At 49.8% G+C, this 19,064-nt stretch overlaps 7 protein-coding genes across 7 annotated transcripts; 5 read left to right on the top strand and 2 right to left on the bottom strand.

Annotated features, from left to right (window-relative positions):
* Nucleotides 1–805: 805 nt before the first annotated feature.
* TrAFT101_001007 (uncharacterized protein) lies at nucleotides 806–2,170 on the top strand (the record flags this gene model as incomplete). Its single annotated transcript, XM_024905963.2, has 1 exon — nucleotides 806–2,170. The coding sequence occupies one exon, from the start codon at nucleotides 806–808 to the stop codon at nucleotides 2,168–2,170; it is 1,365 nt and encodes a 454-aa protein (XP_024765247.1).
* A 739-nt stretch (nucleotides 2,171–2,909) lies between these two features.
* On the top strand, nucleotides 2,910–6,051 carry TrAFT101_001006 (uncharacterized protein). Its single transcript, XM_024909422.2, has 6 exons — nucleotides 2,910–3,188; nucleotides 3,257–3,355; nucleotides 3,469–4,074; nucleotides 4,152–4,404; nucleotides 4,471–4,612; nucleotides 4,661–6,051. The coding sequence occupies exons 1-6, from the start codon at nucleotides 3,030–3,032 to the stop codon at nucleotides 4,965–4,967; spliced, it is 1,566 nt and encodes a 521-aa protein (XP_024765246.1). The 5' UTR covers nucleotides 2,910–3,029; the 3' UTR covers nucleotides 4,968–6,051.
* TrAFT101_001005 (uncharacterized protein) lies at nucleotides 4,938–6,197 on the bottom strand. Its single transcript, XM_024910891.2, has 2 exons — nucleotides 5,611–6,197; nucleotides 4,938–5,502 (listed from the first exon to the last, which is right to left on the bottom strand). The coding sequence occupies exons 1-2, from the start codon at nucleotides 5,680–5,682 to the stop codon at nucleotides 5,095–5,097; spliced, it is 480 nt and encodes a 159-aa protein (XP_024765245.1). The 5' UTR covers nucleotides 5,683–6,197; the 3' UTR covers nucleotides 4,938–5,094.
* A 439-nt stretch (nucleotides 6,198–6,636) lies between these two features.
* On the top strand, nucleotides 6,637–8,465 carry TrAFT101_001004 (uncharacterized protein). The gene has a single exon (XM_024907505.2). It carries the CDS (start codon nucleotides 6,824–6,826, stop codon nucleotides 8,108–8,110), a length of 1,287 nt encoding a protein of 428 aa, XP_024765244.2. The 5' UTR covers nucleotides 6,637–6,823; the 3' UTR covers nucleotides 8,111–8,465.
* Nucleotides 8,466–8,947: 482 nt separating this feature from the next.
* TrAFT101_001003 (uncharacterized protein) lies at nucleotides 8,948–11,680 on the top strand. The gene is made up of 4 exons (XM_024905962.2): nucleotides 8,948–9,090; nucleotides 9,172–9,389; nucleotides 9,454–9,896; nucleotides 9,973–11,680. Exons 1-4 carry the CDS (start codon nucleotides 8,996–8,998, stop codon nucleotides 11,434–11,436), a joined length of 2,220 nt encoding a protein of 739 aa, XP_024765243.1. The 5' UTR covers nucleotides 8,948–8,995; the 3' UTR covers nucleotides 11,437–11,680.
* On the bottom strand, nucleotides 11,572–12,993 carry TrAFT101_001002 (uncharacterized protein). The gene is made up of 3 exons (XM_024909421.2): nucleotides 12,397–12,993; nucleotides 12,233–12,314; nucleotides 11,572–12,166 (listed from the first exon to the last, which is right to left on the bottom strand). Exons 1-3 carry the CDS (start codon nucleotides 12,915–12,917, stop codon nucleotides 11,798–11,800), a joined length of 972 nt encoding a protein of 323 aa, XP_024765242.1. The 5' UTR covers nucleotides 12,918–12,993; the 3' UTR covers nucleotides 11,572–11,797.
* A 293-nt stretch (nucleotides 12,994–13,286) lies between these two features.
* On the top strand, nucleotides 13,287–16,770 carry TrAFT101_001001 (uncharacterized protein). Its single transcript, XM_024907504.2, has 7 exons — nucleotides 13,287–13,724; nucleotides 13,788–13,825; nucleotides 13,891–14,780; nucleotides 14,858–14,966; nucleotides 15,039–15,482; nucleotides 15,550–16,093; nucleotides 16,218–16,770. The coding sequence occupies exons 1-7, from the start codon at nucleotides 13,663–13,665 to the stop codon at nucleotides 16,300–16,302; spliced, it is 2,172 nt and encodes a 723-aa protein (XP_024765241.2). The 5' UTR covers nucleotides 13,287–13,662; the 3' UTR covers nucleotides 16,303–16,770.
* The last annotated feature ends 2,294 nt before the right edge of the window (nucleotides 16,771–19,064 follow it).

The following is a 19,064-nucleotide window of genomic DNA, read 5'->3' as shown; positions in this document are numbered from 1 at the left end:
TTCCATCACGACAATTCAATTATGGACTATTCGCAAAGATCATAAAGGGGTGGCTATCCAGCGCCTAGAAGCACGTGTGACATCCCTTAATGCTTCAACTATTGCTGCCACACGTTTCTTCCTAATAAATCACAAGTTACTAGCTTGTAGTTGGCGGCCAGCGGTTATTATATCCGTCTACGGATACACCAACGTGCTATTTTGCCGGACAACCATTGTTTCTGCACATCGATTAATATTCACGGCTATTTGCAAGATATTACCAAACAGAGGCCAACCCTGAGGAAAGGCGAACAACGACGATCGCCCAGTTGCTCTCACTCGGCCATATAGAGCCTTTTCGTCCTCATATAAAGAGAGGAATTCCCCACATTGTATCACAGCTTCACACCGAAAAGGAACTAGTATATAAGCCAAATGCCAGCATAGCCGCGCTCTTGACAGCTGATATTTGTATTATTTTCGGTTCCCCGCAATCCCCTCTCTTTCGCCCCGCTGGTTGCTGATCCCATTACCCCTTTGGAGTACTGGTCAAGGGAGAAGGGTAGTATTCTTATAATAAGATTCCCGTATCACGGACTTGGCTTACAAGTCTAATCTGACATGCCGAGGAATGCTCTTTCGATAGACCATGCGGATCGTCGTTTGCTGACATGTGGGTTTGGGGGAGGTCTGGTTATAAATAGTAGGATTGTAAATATCCAAATATCCAGCAGCAGGGAGGCTATTCTCTGAGAAGGGCGCCTGATCTTGTCCTGTACTATCTTGAAATAACTGGACGAGGATCTCGTGCTAGGTAGCCACCATGTTTGGATTTGGTACAGCTCGCACAATCGCGTGGCTCGCCTTGATAGCTGCCACTCACGCGGTGCCCCTCGACTTACAAGGGAGAGGAGCTGCCATACTTCCCAGCAATGACCCCTTCTACGCCGTGCCTGCAGACGTGGGCAATTCAGCCCCAGGGACCATATTGAAACATCGTCCGCCACCGGCGCAGATTGCAGCCTTCGGACTGGCCCCCGTGAACCTCCAGGGCAGCCACCAAATCCTGTACAGGACCAACGACAACTTTGGAAACGCCACAGCAACCGTCGTCACTGTCTTGATCCCCCATAACGCAGACCTAAGCAAGGTCTTGTCCTATCAGGTAGCCCAAGATTCGGCCTGCAAGGACTGCGCTCCTTCCTTTGCACTTCAACTCGAATCAGCTGCTCTAGGATCTCTAGGCACGCTGGTCACGCAGGCTGAGCTGCTTCTTGTCGAGGCGGCTCTGAATCGAGGGTGGGTCGTCATTCTCCCTGACCATGAGGGTCCAACCGCCGCCTTCTTAGCCAACCGACAGGCTGGCCAAGCAACCCTTGACGGAGTCCGAGCCGCCCTCAGCTCTGGTAGCTTCACTGGTATTTCCAAGGATGCCACCGTTGCCTTATGGGGCTATTCTGGCGGCAGCCTTGCTTCTGGCTGGGCCGCGGAGCTGCAGCCAACCTATGCGCCGGAGCTGAAAATCGCTGGTGCTGCGCTGGGAGGCACCGTGCCCAACATTACCACCGTTCTCTCGGAGATTAATAAGAGTGTTTTTGCTGGCATCCTCCCCGCTGGCATCGTCGGCCTGGCGAACCAATATCCCCAAATCAACAGCGTTATCGAGGAACACGTGCTGCCGCAGTATCAATCCCTGTTTAACAAGGTGAGGAACCAGTGCCTCACTGCCGATCTCACGGATTTTCTCTTCAAGGATGTGTTAGGCATGCTGGATGACCCATCTCTGCCCTTTACGCAACCCGATCTTTTGAAAATCCAAAACGACAACGCTCTTGGCCAAGCCATACCCAAGATCCCGCTGTACGTTTACAAGTCTACTGAAGACGAGCTGAGCCCAGTCAGTGAGACAGATGCCTTGGTGAGCAAATATTGCGGGGGTGGTACTCCTGTGAAATACGTCAGAGACATTCTCTCGGAGCACGGAACTCTTGCCATCACTGGAGCCGTAAAAGCGTTGGCTTGGTTGATCGATGTGCTGGATGAAGGAGAGGTCCAAAATAGCTGCTCAACATCAACTGTTATATCGTCGCTACTTGATCCCAGTACATTGGAAATCCTTCCCGGTTTCATTATTGATGCTTTGCTGGATCTTCTTGGAAACCCAGTCGGGCCTGTTTTGATAGGATGATCGTGATTGATAGTCACTGGGCATAGCCTCTGAGGTGCGCTCTAGGCTTAAGAGCGATTGAATACGATAGTCATCTTGGGGGCTGGCTTGCGAAAAAGTTAGACCTGGAATTCGGATTGGTTGCGTAGCACCATGACATATTTGGCTAGGGGTTACCCGGAAGATATCAGATAAAATAAATACTAACCAATACGAAATATATCTATATAATCTTTTCCTAAGTGATAGGAAGGCGAAAACTTTTGTGAGAGTTATTAGAAAAGACATCCTGTTGAGTTCCACCATGAAGTTTTCTATACTGCTGGAATGGACAGTCGCGGTGTACTGGCATTGAGCAAACTCCGCCAGTCACCAGCAGCATCAGCATGCTCTTGTTCCACTGCTGAGGATGACGTTCAATATAGAGCGATGTCGAGCACGATGACACGTCTGTATAGAGACAGACACGAATGCCTCTGCATAAGTAGATGCATTTCACAGTCTGCAAGTTCACCACATCGTGAAAAAAGCTCGTCTGAGGTTCACTCCCTTGACGCTTTGGGAATAGCAGAGCAGTTGATCTGCCATGTCACCCACGGTCTCCGTACCGTGCCCGAACATGTCCGATTTGCACGGAGTTTGCTTCTGTCCGCGCCAGCTACAGGGAGCTCAGATGCAAGGCCCGCTTCCCCACGCGGACTGCTCCACACAGCGCTAGCAGCACAGTGCATGCTAACGGAGATAAGGACCACTGTCTCTTGGGGAAGGTGATATGGCATCATTCTCTTAGCGAGCCGCTCTGATTGGAACTTGGAATCTCCATTCTCAGCTTCGGCTTTCTAAGAGACTGCAGCTTTTTGCAAGGAGATCTCGCGACAAGATGGCCCAACTAACGACTTTGCCAAATGAGATTCTTCACAACATCCTCCAGTGGCTGACGCCGAAGGATCTCGGATCCCTACCCCGCGTCTGCCGAGCACTTCACAGCTACGTGAAGGACAACCAGAAGCTGTGTCACGATCTCTATCTGCATCATTTTGTAAGCATTTTGTGGTTTTTATTTCCCTGCTTGGCTTACCGAAATCAGGAGCTGATTATATGGACTAGGACTCGCCTCCAACTGAGGAGGGATTTGATTGGGAGGATGAACTACACAGCATCGTCAGATTAGAGAATATCTGTCTGCGCGAAACAGCTGAAGAGAAAGCAAGCTTTTCCTTTTCCTCTATTCTCCCCTTTTTATACCTTTCAGCACCGAGTAATGCTCGTCTACACCTCGGCAAAGCTGTTTACTAACTGGTCATCTAAACTGTCTTTAGGAGGGTGAACTGAGTTTTGTATACGATGTTGTAACTCGGATGCTCCAGCATGCCTCTTCTACGGGAAATGCTGTAGAGGCCTCTGACACTCAGTACGCCTCAAGAAACGTGGATTTTCTAAATAGTCTCTTTGAGAACGAGGTGAACCGCGAGGCCTTCCTTCAAAAGTCGTCCCTCTTTGAGAGGGTCTACAGATCCCAGCACCAAATACCGTCTAAGAACCTGAGCAAAGAGCAACGACAACAAAGTGCAAAGCTACACTGTTTATACGGCAAACCAGTTCTCCAGGTTGGGAGACTGCGTTCGGCGAGGACTTATCCATATGCCTGCTCCAGGGTCTACGACATCCGGCAATACACCACCCAGTCTCGATGGGGCCCCTTTATGAACGATGGGAGCGACCGCGTGGACTGGGAGAAGGTCGAAGCGATCCTTATTGTGTTGGGGAACAATGTTTACGCCAAGAAGCTCACTCGGCTTTTTAGCGATATCTGGGACAATCCCTTCTCTGGATCTTGGAAAAGCAGCTTCATATCTTCTCCTAGTCCTGATATAACATCGTTGGACGCTATGGATCCATATGGCGTGACTGGCACTTGGTATCGAGTACGTGTTTTACTAAATATCTCGTTTCTATGCAGCTTAGGCTTGATCGCTCGTAGCTAGTGGCTAACACATTATAGATTGTTTGTTTTCTTGACTATAACGACTTCTTTAGCTACAATTTTACCAATCCTGAGCGAGACGAGTCTCCCCTTCATACGCTCGATGTTGGTGAAGCGACTCGATTGATCATCATGAGGATTCACGTCACTAAGATTGAGCAAGCCGGGCCGCAATCAGAATACTCGTCGGATTTGCCGATAGTGCACTTTGAGGGTATCTCTCGCCCGCTCGATGATTCATGGGACGACAATGCGTCGTCTGATCTTCGAGGTATGTATCCCACTACATCCCTTCCTTTGATAAACGGTGCTGAAGCTAAAGACTTTAACTCGAAAGGGACCGTCGGCTTAACGAAAGAGGGCGAGGTACGGTGGACATCAGTATCCATCTTTCACGGACATGAGAGGTGGAAGAGTGAAGGCGTCCAGGTCGGTGGGGTACGATCTGCTCGGGGGGTGATTGGGAACTGGTTTGATAGGTAAGACAAACGCACGCTAATACCTGATACATTGCTTACTATATCCAGGGACTACGATCCTCACGGCCCCTGCGGGCCATCGGCCTATTGGAAAGCTAGCGACTCTGAAGTAGCACACGGCACGCACGCTGTTCTTCCAAGGAATTTCTTGCTGTGGAGCGCGCTGCTCCAGATGGAAGACTCTGATGATCCAGAAGGCGACATGGAGTACACTATGGAGAACGAGGAAGACGATGAGGAAGACGATTCGGAGTCGGAGCCAGTGGGCAATGAGCTGCCAGAGCTGCTGTTAGATGCGGAATTTGAGATTATCGAGCTTACCCATCATATCGAGGAGCCACCGTCGGGAGCTTAAGATGTGTCTATTGTTTTATGGTGCCTACATTATGTACGATGGCGAGTTTCTTTCTGTTATTCTAGCAAGCTTTCATACCAAGAACCATCTTTGTCAACGCCATTCAAATATGATATCATTTCCTTCCTTACAACTTGGGATCTGGGTCAACGTTTGCCTTGTTATGGTCGCAAATGCAAAGCAGCTCCCCATCACTTTTTCTCCTGATGGTGCCTCTCAAAGCACACAGCCTCTTTCCCACCTGCAGGATCTCACAGTGCATGAGCACCTCCATACCCGCTGGGATAGGGCGCATATACGTAGTATTTAAGGTGCGGCTGACACCCATCATCTGCCAGAAGCCGGGCTTGCTGACGAGCGCGAGGACCACGGAGGTGCAGAAATCGAGAAGAGTGGCAGCAGCACCGCCGTGGAGGTTGCCCAGACCGTTGGTGTGTTCGTCCTGAACGGTGAAAGAGAAGGTTACGGAGGGGTGAGGGAGAGTGGAGTCTGTTGAGACGACCTTGATGCCTGGTATGAGGCTGTGCACCCATCCCTAGTTGAAGAGAGTATCGTTGTTAGCCTTTCGATAAATTGATTTCCGGTGTCAAAAGGATGAAGAAAAGCGACAGGAGTCTGGGAATATATGTGTGTATTCAAGTACCTTGTCGTTCTTAAACTTATCTAACCAGTCTTGGACTTTTTCCATATCGGCCTCATTGTTGATATTGCTCATCTTGAAGATATTTGATGTGATTTTTGTTGGATAAATGAGATTATAGTCTTGGCGAGAAGCTGAACGTGAAATGAGATGAGATCCGATGAGATCCGATGGGTTTTGGTGGTTAACTCTGGCTCTGGCAGTAGGCTGTGGAGATGGTTGGATAATCTCAGGAATACGGCTCCTGTTCAGGACAACGCGTAGGTCACTGAATAATTGATGAGAGTATGGCGCTCCTGAGCCGCACAGCTGGCTATAGTGATGCGATGAGTGATATTGACAGCTTGCGGTGAGCGACAGGTGAGATGGAAAGCATTGGCGTTGGAATTGATCAGAGGGCCAACGCGAGTGTCGGCGAATTGAACCTCGGTCTGTTTGAGTCGCATTAGCGCAGCTTGCTAGAACGAGTAAATAGCGGGCGAGTGCGCTAACCCGCTGGGGACTTTCAATCTTAACCGCTGAACCGGGATGCTGTACGGAGTACCTGCGCTTTGAGATGGATGAATTGAATGCTGATTGAGGCTTATTAGGGACACTCTTTGGACTTGTAGATGCTAGATATTTGTCAGGTCTAGAGTTGACGATGCTCCCATGCTTTTAGAAAAGCCCACACCTTAGACAAGTACCGTATAAGACAACTGGATGCATATGACATGACCACCGAGTTTTGCATGTACATGTGATGCAGGGACTCTCGTCATATCCTCAGCTTCAACTGGATTTGGTCTGCCCATAAGCGGTAAATAAATTAGCAATTAGTATTTACCCTTCATTAAATGCCAACCTAGCTACGATACACTTTTCAAGTACATGCTTGAAGCACCAAACGTGCGTTTCCGGGGAAGCTGGGGCCGGTGGCGGCACTTTTACCGAGGCTCTTCACATGGCCGTTCACTAGCGTCATTGGCTGCCGTGCACAGAGCAACCGCGCAGCTCTCCATGCGGAAATGCAATTCAACATCTGCATCAACACCACGAGTCATCACCACCAACGTCACCTCCTCATTCTGCTGCATATGAATTCTATCCCCCGAAGAAGCGGACGGTTGTGAATCAAACACCTTCAGTCGACTGTGCCGAGACGGCCTGGATCAGCCCTTCGCTCCTGGCAGCGGCAGCGCAGCAACTGTCGGCAGCTTAGCAAGCCGTCGTCGCCATGGAGTTCATCACAGCCCTCAGGGGCACCTTTGACGGCCAGAAGCCCTCGCTCTTCGAGGTGCTCTCTGAACAGCAGCTTAACGGCCTGCTGCCCCCGACACTGCGATACCTCCTCGTCGTCGCTACCCACCGACATCCGCGATACCTGCTCCGGATCCTCAACTCCTTTGACGAGCTGTACGCGCTGGTGATGCTCGCCGTCGAGCGCCACTACCTGCGCACCCGTGGTGGCTCCTTTACAGAGAATTTTTACGGCCTGAAGCGCGAAAAGGCCCTTCACGGCGAGATCCCGAGAGCGAGCCTCGCCGCGCCGCATTTGGTCCGCGAGACGCTGAAGCTGACGACCAAGGACGTGTGGCAGAATCTGGCGGTTCTGGTCGGCGTACCGTATCTGAAGAGGAAGCTGGATGAATCTTACGATGTCAACGCGCCCAGAGCGCTACTTGGCGCAGCATACACGCGGATGCCAGACAACCCGACGATGCGCGATCGATTTATGCACTACTACCGGTGGTTTCTGCGCAACATTTACCCACACGTAAACGCAGCCTACTGCTTTGCCATGCTGGCCTTTAACCTGGCCTACCTGTTTGACCGAACGAAATACCACAACCCGCTGATGTGGCTCATTGGGACGAGGCTACGGCGGATGACCATGGCAGACTACCAAGCCATCGAGAAGCTGTCCGAGCCCGCGGCCAATGCCGCCAAGCCCGGCCTTCGATCTCTACTATCCGCGCCCAAGGAGTTGGGTTCCAGGGCCATGTCAAGCCTATCCATGCTGCTACCTATGAGTATTTTCGCGTTGAAATTCCTGGAATGGTGGTATCAGTCAGACTTTGCGAAGCAACTATCACGAAAGGCAGCTGAGAGCATCGAACTGCCTCCTCCGATAGTATCCGGAAAGACATCCTTTGGCAAGAAACAGGCTGCAGACTCCGATAAAGCGGAAGAGAAGGAGGAGGAGTCAAAGGAAGTTGTCATTACGGAAAAGGAGGCCCCAATTGCAACGCCATCCATGCTTCCCATCTTCGTCGTCCGATTCCCAGAAGACTCGTCTCTATGCCCCATATGTGTCGATGAGATTGTCACGCCGACGGTTTGCCAGACAGGCGTCGTCTATTGCTACACATGCATACACCGATGGATCGAGGGCATGCACCCCAAGCAAGAGGAATTCATGGAAGACCGTGAAGGCAAGTGGGAGAGCGGCCAGGGCCGGTGCGCCGTTACGGGGAAACGGGTTCTTGGCGGCACAGAAGGCCTGAGGAGGATCATTGTATAAATGTATGGGAGATGGAGATGGGGGTCTCCGTAACAGATGGTGATGAGCAGATCATATGATGTGATATGACCTGTCCTATATATGTTACATCATCAACGGAAGAGGTGGATATCATACTAATTCGGCATGTACGATTATGAATGAAGTTGTACATCAAACATCTATGCAAGCAAGCGGGAAAAGAATGTAGATGGATATTTAGACGGATATATAATACTTGGCGCATATCACGGGGCATTTTTAGGCGAAACATGTAAACTCGTTAGAAAGAACTATCAAAGATGATTGCGTTGCATGTCTCATACAGTTAAGCCACCCCAAGGCATGTATAGAAATCTTGAGACCCTGGCCCGACAACAATGGATGATTGACAATGGAAAATGCCCCTTTTGCTATTCCATGTCGTGACGAGCTCTCAGAGGTCTCACTTTCTGGAATGGCGGTTGCGGCGTGTCCATGCGCATAGCCTCACGCGACATTCTTTGGTGTCTTGGACGGCCAGGCAACGAAGCATCACTCAGGAATTGGTCTCTGCGGATTGCGTGCTATAACAATGGATGGGCTAAATGGGCTGCTGGGGGAACAATGCAAATTGGCGACCAGCAGCAGCGCTAGTAGTAAATGAATTTTCCGGATAGAGGTTTGGCTAAAGTGTTTGTCTCACCTATTTCGCGTGGTAGGTGGGAGCAATGAGATTCTAAGACCAGAGAGGCATTCCAATGCCAACGCCTGCACTTTTCTGTGCGAGTTGATCCATTTATATATTCTGCTGATGGCTCTCAAAATCTCCTTTGTCTTCTCTTCCCTTGTTTCTTTTCGTTAAACCATCCCTTGTCCCCTTTCATTCATTCTCCATCAACGCAATACACTGGTTGAGGGTTGAGGATGGCGTATTTTCTGGATACGTCGTATGCCGGAGAGGCGCTCCTCTCTGGCTTCAACTGGTTCGACGGGGTAGATCCTTCTCATGGATTTGTTGAGTAAGTACTAGCTTTTTGCCCACCCTTTTTGTGTCGATTGTTCTTGAACAAACAGATGCTGATGTGTATTTACCCATGTAGCTACCAAAGCAGACAAAATGCCGAGCAAATGGGCCTTTACAGCATCGATGACAGTTCGGGGGTGGTTAGGATAGGAGTGGACAGCACGCACCAGTATTCACTTCTAGATCGAGGTCGACCGAGTATTCGGATTGAAAGCAAAGAGACATATGAGCATGGCCTGTTTATTGCAGACTTTCTACACATGCCCCCTTCAAACTGTGGTCTGTGGCCAGCGTGTAAGTCTTTCCTCATACACAATAAACATTTTATCGAAAAATTGGCCTCGCTGACACAAAATAGTCTGGACATATGGCGATAACTGGCCCTATGACGGCGAGATTGACATTATAGAAGGAGTCAATACGGCGCATACCAACATTATATCCGCACACACTGCAGATGGCTGCACACAGGACGAATCTATAAACGGACTCTATAGCGGCCACCAACTAAGCACGCAATGTGCCGTGGGGACCGATAATATTGGCTGTGGCTTCAATCCCTCGCCTGAGGACGTCTCATCATATGGTGACGGATTCAACGCTGCTCACGGAGGCGTGTATGCCATGGAATGGAACGAAGAAAATATTCGCATCTGGCACTTTCCTCGTGGATTTATTCCTCCCGATATCGAGAATAAGGAGCCTGATCCCGAGAGCTGGGGACAGCCGGTGGCCATCTTTGGAGGCCCTAGCTGTGATGTGGATACATATTTCAAGAACATGAGACTCGTTCTCAACATTGTAAGTACAAGATCTGTTGGGACACAGATAAAAAAAAAACGCTTTTGAGAAGAAAAGATACTGACTGTTTCATTAGAACTTTTGCGGAGACTATGGCAATGCCGTCTGGGGCAAAACAGACACATGCAACCAATTTGCGCCGACGTGCGCTGAATACGTGGCTCAAAACCCAGAGGCCTTTACAAACGCCTTCTGGGACGTGCGATATATCGATGCTTACCAGTTCCGCGATGGTGATCGCAATCCGTGGCCAGACCGTCCGAATCGTCCAGATCAGCCCGAGGGGCCGGATTGGACAGGCGACTACGAGCCCACGACGACGACGACAATGACTACTTGGGCCACCACAACCGTAACAGTATCCGGGCCGGGGAATCCTCGTCCTCCATTTACCAATGATACTCGCGGCAATCCCATTCCAGATGTGCCAATTGAGCCTGTTACCGCCAAGGCGCCTGTTAATCCCATCAAGATCAAGGACTATTCGTATCTGGGATGCTTCCACTCGAGCAGTGATTTCGAATCATTCTGCGAAGCTGATTCCGGGGAAGACATGACTCTCGAGCGGTGTATTGATCTCTGTGATTCCAAGAAATACGCCGGCGTGTTCGCCACCTACTGCTTCTGCGCAGACGAGCTCGATGCCCGCACAAGAGCATCCCAAAAAGAAGGTCTATGCAGCCACGTCTGTCCGGGAAACAGCCAAGAGTTGTGCGGCGGAATCATCAAACATGGAGGAGACGGCGTAGGCGGACTTCCAGGAACAGTTTCCAATTCAACTTCGGCTTTTGCCCTCACTTTATATGGCTATGTTGCGGAGGAAGAGCCCAAAGCTCCTCCCGCAATGGCGCCTGGGTCGGATGAGGTCGCGCCGAAGGCTTATCCTCATCAGCCGTGGGGGGAGTATTCCAGGACGACTACTGAAGTTGCCGAAGTGACGGTCTTTCCGGTTTCTGAGCAAGGTTGGCGCGGGCATGACGAGAGTGGGTGGAAAGGCTGGAACGGCAATGGCTGGCAGGACGACGGCGCTGAATCGTCGAAGTTTGGAGGAGAGGAACACGAAGATGGCAAGCATAAAGAAGAGGGAGAATCTATCGCCAAGGGACAAGAAGAATGCGACTGCGATGAGGATGGCAAGGAGAAGTGGAACCCAGCAAATCCAGAGATTACCAAGGTTGTGGTTCAGTTGACGAAGACGGCTACAGACTGCCCGGAAAGCACCACGGCGAAGGAGCATGTTGTGATACCGGCTTGGCTGCCCCCTGCGGAGTCGAAGCCATGGGATCCTGCTAATGCTAAGGAGCACTGGGGTGCTGTCCCTCCTTTTGGTCCTTTGCCGCCTTCACCTACTCCTCTATCTCCTCATGATGATGTTGAGTCTCATCAGCCTCCACCTCCACATCCTCCATTTCAAACAGGAGCGCATCCGCCATCTCCTCCAGTGGTCGTTGCAGCAGCGCCGGGGAACCACGAAGGTAGAGAGAAATATCTCGTCATTATGGGATTGAGCATACTAGCTGTTATCATGGGAGTGTTGTAAGATGCAAAGTCTAAAGAAAGAGAAAGAAAAGAAAAGAAAAGGAAAAAAAAAAAAAAAGGAAAGAAAGAAACAAGGACTGAAATTTGGAGGCAGAGAATCATGTCACGTCATATCTTGTTTGTACTCATAATACCCCTTTGGCTAAGATGCGTCTTAAATTTTGGGCTCTTGCTGTTCGTATCTAGTGTAGTACTATTTAGTTTTAGGATTGTTAATGATAAACATATATCATATACATTGCTGCTGCTTCTGTGTGTACCTCTGAAAAGAGTATGCATATCCTTCCGTGTGTTTCATATCTAGTTGAATAGAGAAAATTAAGCAAAAAATAAAAAAGTTAAAAAGTTAAAACCAAAAAAGGCTAGATGTCCACGACAATGGCCCTATTCTTCACCTTCCCAGTGCCTCCATACGCTTGCGAGGCGTTCACCATCAAGCTGCCCTGGTTGCTACCCGGGCCGCCCATGATCCATTTCCACAGCACAGCGTGAACACCGTGCCACACCACGTAGAAATGATCCCACCAAGCAGCGTTGGGGATAAAGTCCCAAAAGGGACCTCGGGGAGGACGAGAGAGCAGCCGCTCATAGGCAAGCTGCATGTCGTCGAAGAAGGCAGATTCCTTTCCGTGGCCCCAGTGGATGTGGCCGAAAACGTGAAGACGGGGCTTGACGCGCCAGAGCTCTTTCAGAAGTTGAGGGTCACCTAGGCCGAGATCCATGTGATGTTTCTGAGGCGAGACAAAATTAGCAATTGTGCATTTGGAGGAAAAACTACTAGTGGCTCTATATCATACCGGAGGACAATGAGTCACGAGAATATCAGTTTGCGGGGGGATCAAGCTAAACCATGGGGGCTGAGAAGGCGGATATTGAAACCTATCTCAAGTCAGCATTCCAGCTCGGTATTTTCGCCGCCAAGACAAAGACCGCCTTTGTCTTTGTCGTGTCAACAACTCACGCGAAGCTCTCTGGACCGCATTCTGGAACGTCCGGTGCGCCAAAAATAGTCAGTTTCCTCCCTTTGATCTCCTGCACGTTCAGGCCGCTCTCGAGGTAAAGCAGTCCGTCCAGGTTCACGACCGCGTTGGACTTGATGTCCTGGTCCAGGCGGCTACGCGGGTCAAACCAGCTGTCATGATTTCCTGCGACGACGATTTTGACCTTGTGCGGCTGGCTCTTCAGCCAGTCGATCTGCTTCTGGATTTCTTCAGCGGTCCCGGACTGGGTCAAGTCGCCGGCGTGGATGAGAATGTCACCGGGGGGGATGTCGACGAATTGTTCGTGAGTGTCGGATATGCAGACGACGCGGATGGCGGGTCTGCCGCGCGGAGGAGTGAAAGGCTGGCCGCGGAGGAAGAGCAGGAAGTGATAGACATTGATGGTGATGAAGGTCAACGGCGAGAGGAGAAACTTGTCGAGCAGAGTGAAGCGCTCCCACTGGTTCTCCCGGCGAAGGCCGAGAAAGGTGAGGAGGCCCATGGCGAGGCTTTGGAGAGGGGAGGGATTTGGTCTAATCGGATTGGTTAGGACGTTGTCGTCGACATTCTTTGCAATGTTTTTCCAATGAGCGCTGCGTGAAGGTGAGCGAGTCGAGGAGGTGAGTGAATGCATGTGATGAGCGCTGCATGTCGGAGGATGAGCTCATGGCAGCAATTCCGATCGCTGATTGGTCGAGCGGGCTGCCCCGCCCAAGCTATCCAACTTTCTGGATTCTGATCTTGGCGATCTGATTTCGGGATCATCATCCTTGCCTTGGAATCTGCTTATTGGGAGTTTTCGCTTTCTCTCTCTCTCCCTTCTCTCGCGCACAATATCATCGAATTATTTCCTGTTTTCTGTCATATACATGTACTTACTTGGCTGCATTCCACAGCATTCGATTCGTCCAACCTCAGCTTCTCACAGCCACCACCAAGCTAATCCCCACAGGGGCCACTGCACAGCTACAGGTATTACGCTACGCTATAACCAGCTCCGCCAGTGACGTCTTCGCCCGCCATCCCCACACCAGCTCCGTGCAATCTGGCTATCGATTGACCGTCATAATATCTGTCCATACTCCATACTTTTTCTCTTCATAATACGAGCCCCCTATAGCTGTAGCTTCATCAACGCGCGCGCTGCCTGGTGCTGCCTGCGCTCAATTACCCGTGATAGCTTTGTACTTGCCTCTCGCTTTCTCTAAGCTCATTAATCTCCCCTTGTCGTGCCCGACGTCATCGCCATGTCGAGCCTGCGGGGCTTGGTCGGTAAAGGAGAGGATCGAGGCCTGGAGGGCAATTTTGGGTGAGCATGTGACTGCTGAATGCGACCGCTCTCTCATGTAACCAGCGGCTTACCATATCGCAGCGTCGATTATGTGATTCATTATCGAGTACCGCCCAAGGGTACGTCTTTTCCTGACATCATTCACTCTAAAAAATCCATCTTCCTCTCACTTACACCCTTCTAGAGAAAGCCAAGGCAGAGGCCGCCTTTGTTCAGCTCATTGAAGCCCTCGCCAACATTGGTCTCACCACTTCCGTCCGCTGCGGCGATGAGTGCTCTCTCCTTGTCTTCACCAGGCTCGCCTCAGATGAAGTTCTAGCTCAGCAGGTCTACAGCTCTCGTCTCCAAGACTGGCTGCAGGGCATACGCATCTCTGGCCCGGGAAGCGATGTCTCACAGGCAATCCGTGATGAGCCTGTTACCGAAGCCGAGAGGCTGCGGTTGATATACCTGCTGATTACCCAAACTCGAAATGAAGGGGGCGCGGGAATCACCCAAGGACAAGGACAATGGAAATATGTCGAGTCCATCTTCCCGCTTCATAACAATGCTTTCAACAAGGAGTGGCTGCACAAATGGAGCCAAAAGTATGTCCTAGACCAGTCCGATCTGGACGACATTCGAGACAAGTTTGGCGAGGACGTTGCGTTTTATTTTGCCTTTCTCAAGGATTACTTTCGCTTCCAAATATTCCCTGCTGCGGTAGGCTTTTCTGCTTGGTTGATATTGGGCCAATTCTCTGTCTTTTACGCCATCTGTAGCTCTCTCTGGTCCGTCGTCTTTTTTGAGTACTGGAAGCGGAAAGAGGCGGATTTGGCTATTTCTTGGGGGGTCCGCGGCGTCTCCAAAATTCAGCATCAACGACCGGAATTTCAGTGGGACTTTGAGACCGCAGACTTGGTTACGGGAGAGCCTATCAAAGTCTATCCTTTTACTAAGAGGCTGCAGACTCAGCTCCTTCAGATTCCATTTGCCCTAGCTTGCGTTGTTATACTTGGTGGACTTGTTGCAATAGTTAACTCTTTGGAAATTTTCATCAATGAGGTTTATGGTGGCCCAGGAAAGCAGTATCTGGTGAGTAGACTGCAGTTGAACATGACACCTCCGATGCATTGGGATTACTAGCGGCTAATGGTCACTTTGTTCGATAGGGCTTCCTTCCTAGCATACTGCTTGCTGTTCTGACTCCAACCTTTTCTACCATTCTTATGACCGCAGCCAAAACACTGACGGATAAAGAAAATTACGATACCATGGATGGTATGTATGGAAAAAAAATATAACCGCAGAGTCATGACCTCTGGGAATTAGAACTAATGGAGTCTCTTCTAGCACACCATGCGGCTCTTGTCCAAAAACAGTTTGTTCTCAACTTCATGACCTCGTATATGGCCTTGACATTCACGGCTTTTGTTTACATTCCTTTTGGTAATATCTTGCAACCATTTTTGAACTTTTGGGGCAAGACGGCACAAACCATCACCATGAGCGAGGTTCCCTTGGACACTCATCAGTTTGAGGCCAATCCCCAGCGAATCGCTAATCAAATGTACTATACTACGGTCACGGCGCAAATCATCAATACCCTTACCGAAGTTGTCGTGCCGTATATCAAGCACAAGGCTTCTGTCAAGGCAAAGGAGCTCTCAACCAAGGACACGATTAAAAACAACGACCCACCTGAGGAAGCCGAATTCTTAAAACGAGTGCGCAATCAGACCGGACTGGATGTGTATGACGTTACTGCAGATTACCGTGAGATGGTTATGCAGTATGGTGAGTCAAACTATACACCCCACTTAATGAGCATATGGGTATGAATATGGTTAATAACTCTAAATAGGTTATCTCTCTCTCTTTTCTGTCTCATGGCCTCTTACGGCTTGCTTTTTCCTCTTGAATAACTGGGTCGAGCTGCGGTCTGACGCCCTAAAAATCGTCATTGGCTGTCGCCGACCCATCCCATGGCGAGCTGATTCTATCGGTCCGTGGCTGACGGCCCTTGGCTTCCTTTCATGGCTTGGTAGCGTTACCAGTGCTGCCATTGTTTATCTATGCAGTCGTGATAAGCAAAACGGCTCTGTATCTCATATCACCGCGGGTGGCGTTCTACTAAGCATCCTTTTAGCGGAGCATCTCTATTTTGCAGCCCAGCTCGCCGTCAGGTTTGTCATGGGTAAGGTGGAGAGCCCCGGTCTCCAGAGGGAGCGAAAGGAACGCTTCCAGATGAGGAAGAAGCTATTGGAGGAGACTGTCGGCCACGTGGTGGGTGAGAAGGCTGCAGTCGCCCTCCCAGGGGCCGAAAAGACGGAGCAAATCACGAGGAAAACGCTGGAAGAGGAGGCCCGTCTGGCCTCGATCCATGGACATGGGTCACCAGAAGAATTGTAAGACGCCTTTATCAGCCTGATGCTTGGCTCTGCGATGCCCTTGGCATGATGCTGAGCACGGAGAATCCCGCCGAGCAGACTCAATTTGGAGACTCAATTATGGCTGACACGATAATAACAGGTTCTGGCAGCGCCAGCGAGGCATACAGGAGACAATCTTGGTCGGGCGGAAATTGATCGAAGAGCAGTCTAGCGGCAAGTCTTGAGGTTGAAGCTGCATCAGGGGCACCTGCACTAAAACCAGGGGGCGGAGATTTTGGTATGTACAGTATGCTTTCGTGCCTATATTCTGCAGCTGTCGTACAGAGGATTCAAGAGCTCCATCCGGAGTAATACTCTGGTCTGCCCCGTCGACTAACTCTTTCCACAGGTTGCTGGCGAGTTCTGAGATGGGGTTATGCCCCATTACGATACCGAAGAGTTTCGACATGGGACGGTGTGGAGGCTGCTGTGGTGGGGTTGGCGATGTTGAAGAGACAGCACGTGCTCGGGGCTCGCGACCGATGCGGACGACGGAAGCCGGAAAGCGGCAATACGGGGGTCAGAGGTTTATTACGGGTTTGGCTCCTTAGCTTCCGTGATGGAGATTTGTTTAGACAGTAGTTACAGGCTATTCGCTAGCGTTGGCTGGAATCCTTTTTTGCAATTTGAGGAAGATTGTTCTGGCTTCTCGCACCCAGCCTCCATATCTTTTGTGTGAGATGGATGAGTATGTAATGTGCTCCGTACCGCTACATACTTTCATCACTACTGTACATGACAGTAATATGCAATGAAATGGCGGAACCAATGCTATTGTTGGTCCCTGGGTTACGAAGCCTTGAATTGGACGCAGAATAAGCATGAGCCACCCCTCCCTCTAGTCTAGAGCCACGCCCCTCTAAAACCAAATCGTCTTGAACAAAGTAACGCCCGCTGCATCGTCTCAGAACAATAGGAAGCCCGTGCATCTAGCACATCTTGCCCAACGCGGTGAGTGGTCACGAGGATAGCAGTGAGCAACAACAAGGCTGATGGATCGGCGGAGTGGACAATAGGCGCCCGCAATTCATCATGGAGCTAGAGAGATGATTTGCTAGGACGACGTTGGAGACCTGTATATGTGCCGGCGCACTGACAATTGAGCGATCCGTTGTTGATGCCAAGGCCAAAAAAAAAATTCTTTCAAAGATGGAGAAGGCAAGATAGTCAGTCTTTCACCGACTTTTTCTTTTTTCCCCCTCGGCTTGGGTGTAAATTTAGGATCAAATATGGAGAAAGGTTGACCATGAGTTTGAGTTTGAGTTGGAGATGATGTCCGTCATCATGTGCCATGCGTTTATGAAAGCCCCGTAAATGGAGCCGCGGCAAATCATGGCCCCAAAGGTTGATCAATCGATACGCTTCTGCAAGATCTTTTATTTTTATACATAGTATGTAGTACAAGGGTTCCACCCTGTGAGTCTCTTCGGCTTGTCGATCTTTACCCCGGACTCGGGATTAATCAGAGTTGCTGTACATCGAGTGAATGTGGTTAATAGTGAGATGTTGGCTTGTTAATCGGACAGATGAGCAAATTTTTTGGTAAAAAAAGGCGTCAATCTTTTTGAAGATTGAAGTAGGAAGTGGGAGCCTAATAAAATGGAGTTGCTAAGTGCGGGCGTAACCTAGAGATATATGTACTTTTAAGTACCTTGCACATGGAGGAGAATGTATCGTTTGTGCTTCAGCTGGTGATAAAATTACAAAATTATCTTTTAATAATATTTTTCATCTCAGTCCTGAAATATAGGAGATTGATGGACGTTATGTTGAAACGGCCCCAGCTCCGATGGTTTTCAGGGCTGTTAAGCTCGAGCAAAACGGAAGTGTAAGTCTGTTGAAATCGAAGTAGGTGGAATTGTCCTCGGAACTAAAACAGAATTTGGTAGAAGATTACGATTTTATCCTTTTACCGCAGTTGATTTAGCTACATCAGCCCTAAGAAATCAATGTTTTCTGAAAAGAGTCCGCGGCAAGAAGTATAAGATGAAGTGTATTGGAGTATTACCCAGACTTGGATGGCGAATACTCAGCTTGGGTTACTGTGCGACCATAGCCAGCAATCATAGATAGCTAAAACAGGCCAACCCGCCTCCATAATTGGCCCAAGAGATGAAAAGGCATTTGTCACGATGTCATCTTGTTCTTCTACTATCTGTCTCGACTTTCCTTTGACAGCTCTGTTACTTACACTGCTGCCTAAAGAGAAACCAAGACGCACATATTGTTGCAATTCTCTACGAATGGCGTGACATGAACTGAAACCTTACTTTAAGCCATTCTAACTTGAAATGCTGTTTATCGCAAAGGGCAATTCCTTGAGCCTGGTTTCAAGGTGGGTCATTTTTCCGGTAACGATGCTCTCCGGTAGCCCGGACCGTCGCCGCTTGAGACAGGGCCCCTTGCAGCTCAAGGTTGACAAGGCTATGTAGCGGTACTCATGGTTCGTTTCGCGTGTTAGTGCTACGAGAGGTTTAGCATCCAATGCTGAAGATTCTTATCTGTGAGTAATCCTCTTCTTCAAAGTACATGTATCCAAGTTCAAGCTATATACGTACTAGGACTGACCTCGCTTGCCCATGAAGGGATTCTGGATATGGCAGACTTCGGATCCCGTAGATGTAGTCTAGTAAGCGAGCTTAATGCAAAGTGGTGTTGAGCATCTAAAAGCGATATTAAAGAGTTGATTCATCAGCTTTTCCCTCTCTGCGGCACCGCCAGTTGGGGGCCCATCGGTGGGGACTCATTACGATATACCGGCTCTGCATGATAAAGCAAAAGTTGAGCGACGATGTTTACGCGGCTTCGCGTATCCGAGAGACGGCGGCAGCTGCTAAGAGCGGCGCTTCTCCGGTTCACGTCCAGTTTCTAACAAAGCCTTGGACAGTCGAGAACCCTGTCGAGAATGGCTAACCCACAAGCAGGAAACTCACCCGCGGGCCAAAAT

Source organism: Trichoderma asperellum, chromosome 1 (genome assembly GCF_020647865.1).
Source record: "Trichoderma asperellum chromosome 1, complete sequence".
NCBI classification, from domain to species: domain Eukaryota; kingdom Fungi; phylum Ascomycota; class Sordariomycetes; order Hypocreales; family Hypocreaceae; genus Trichoderma; species Trichoderma asperellum.
Note: the sequence above shows the minus strand (reverse complement) of the source record. Positions and strands in the feature narration are given on the sequence as shown.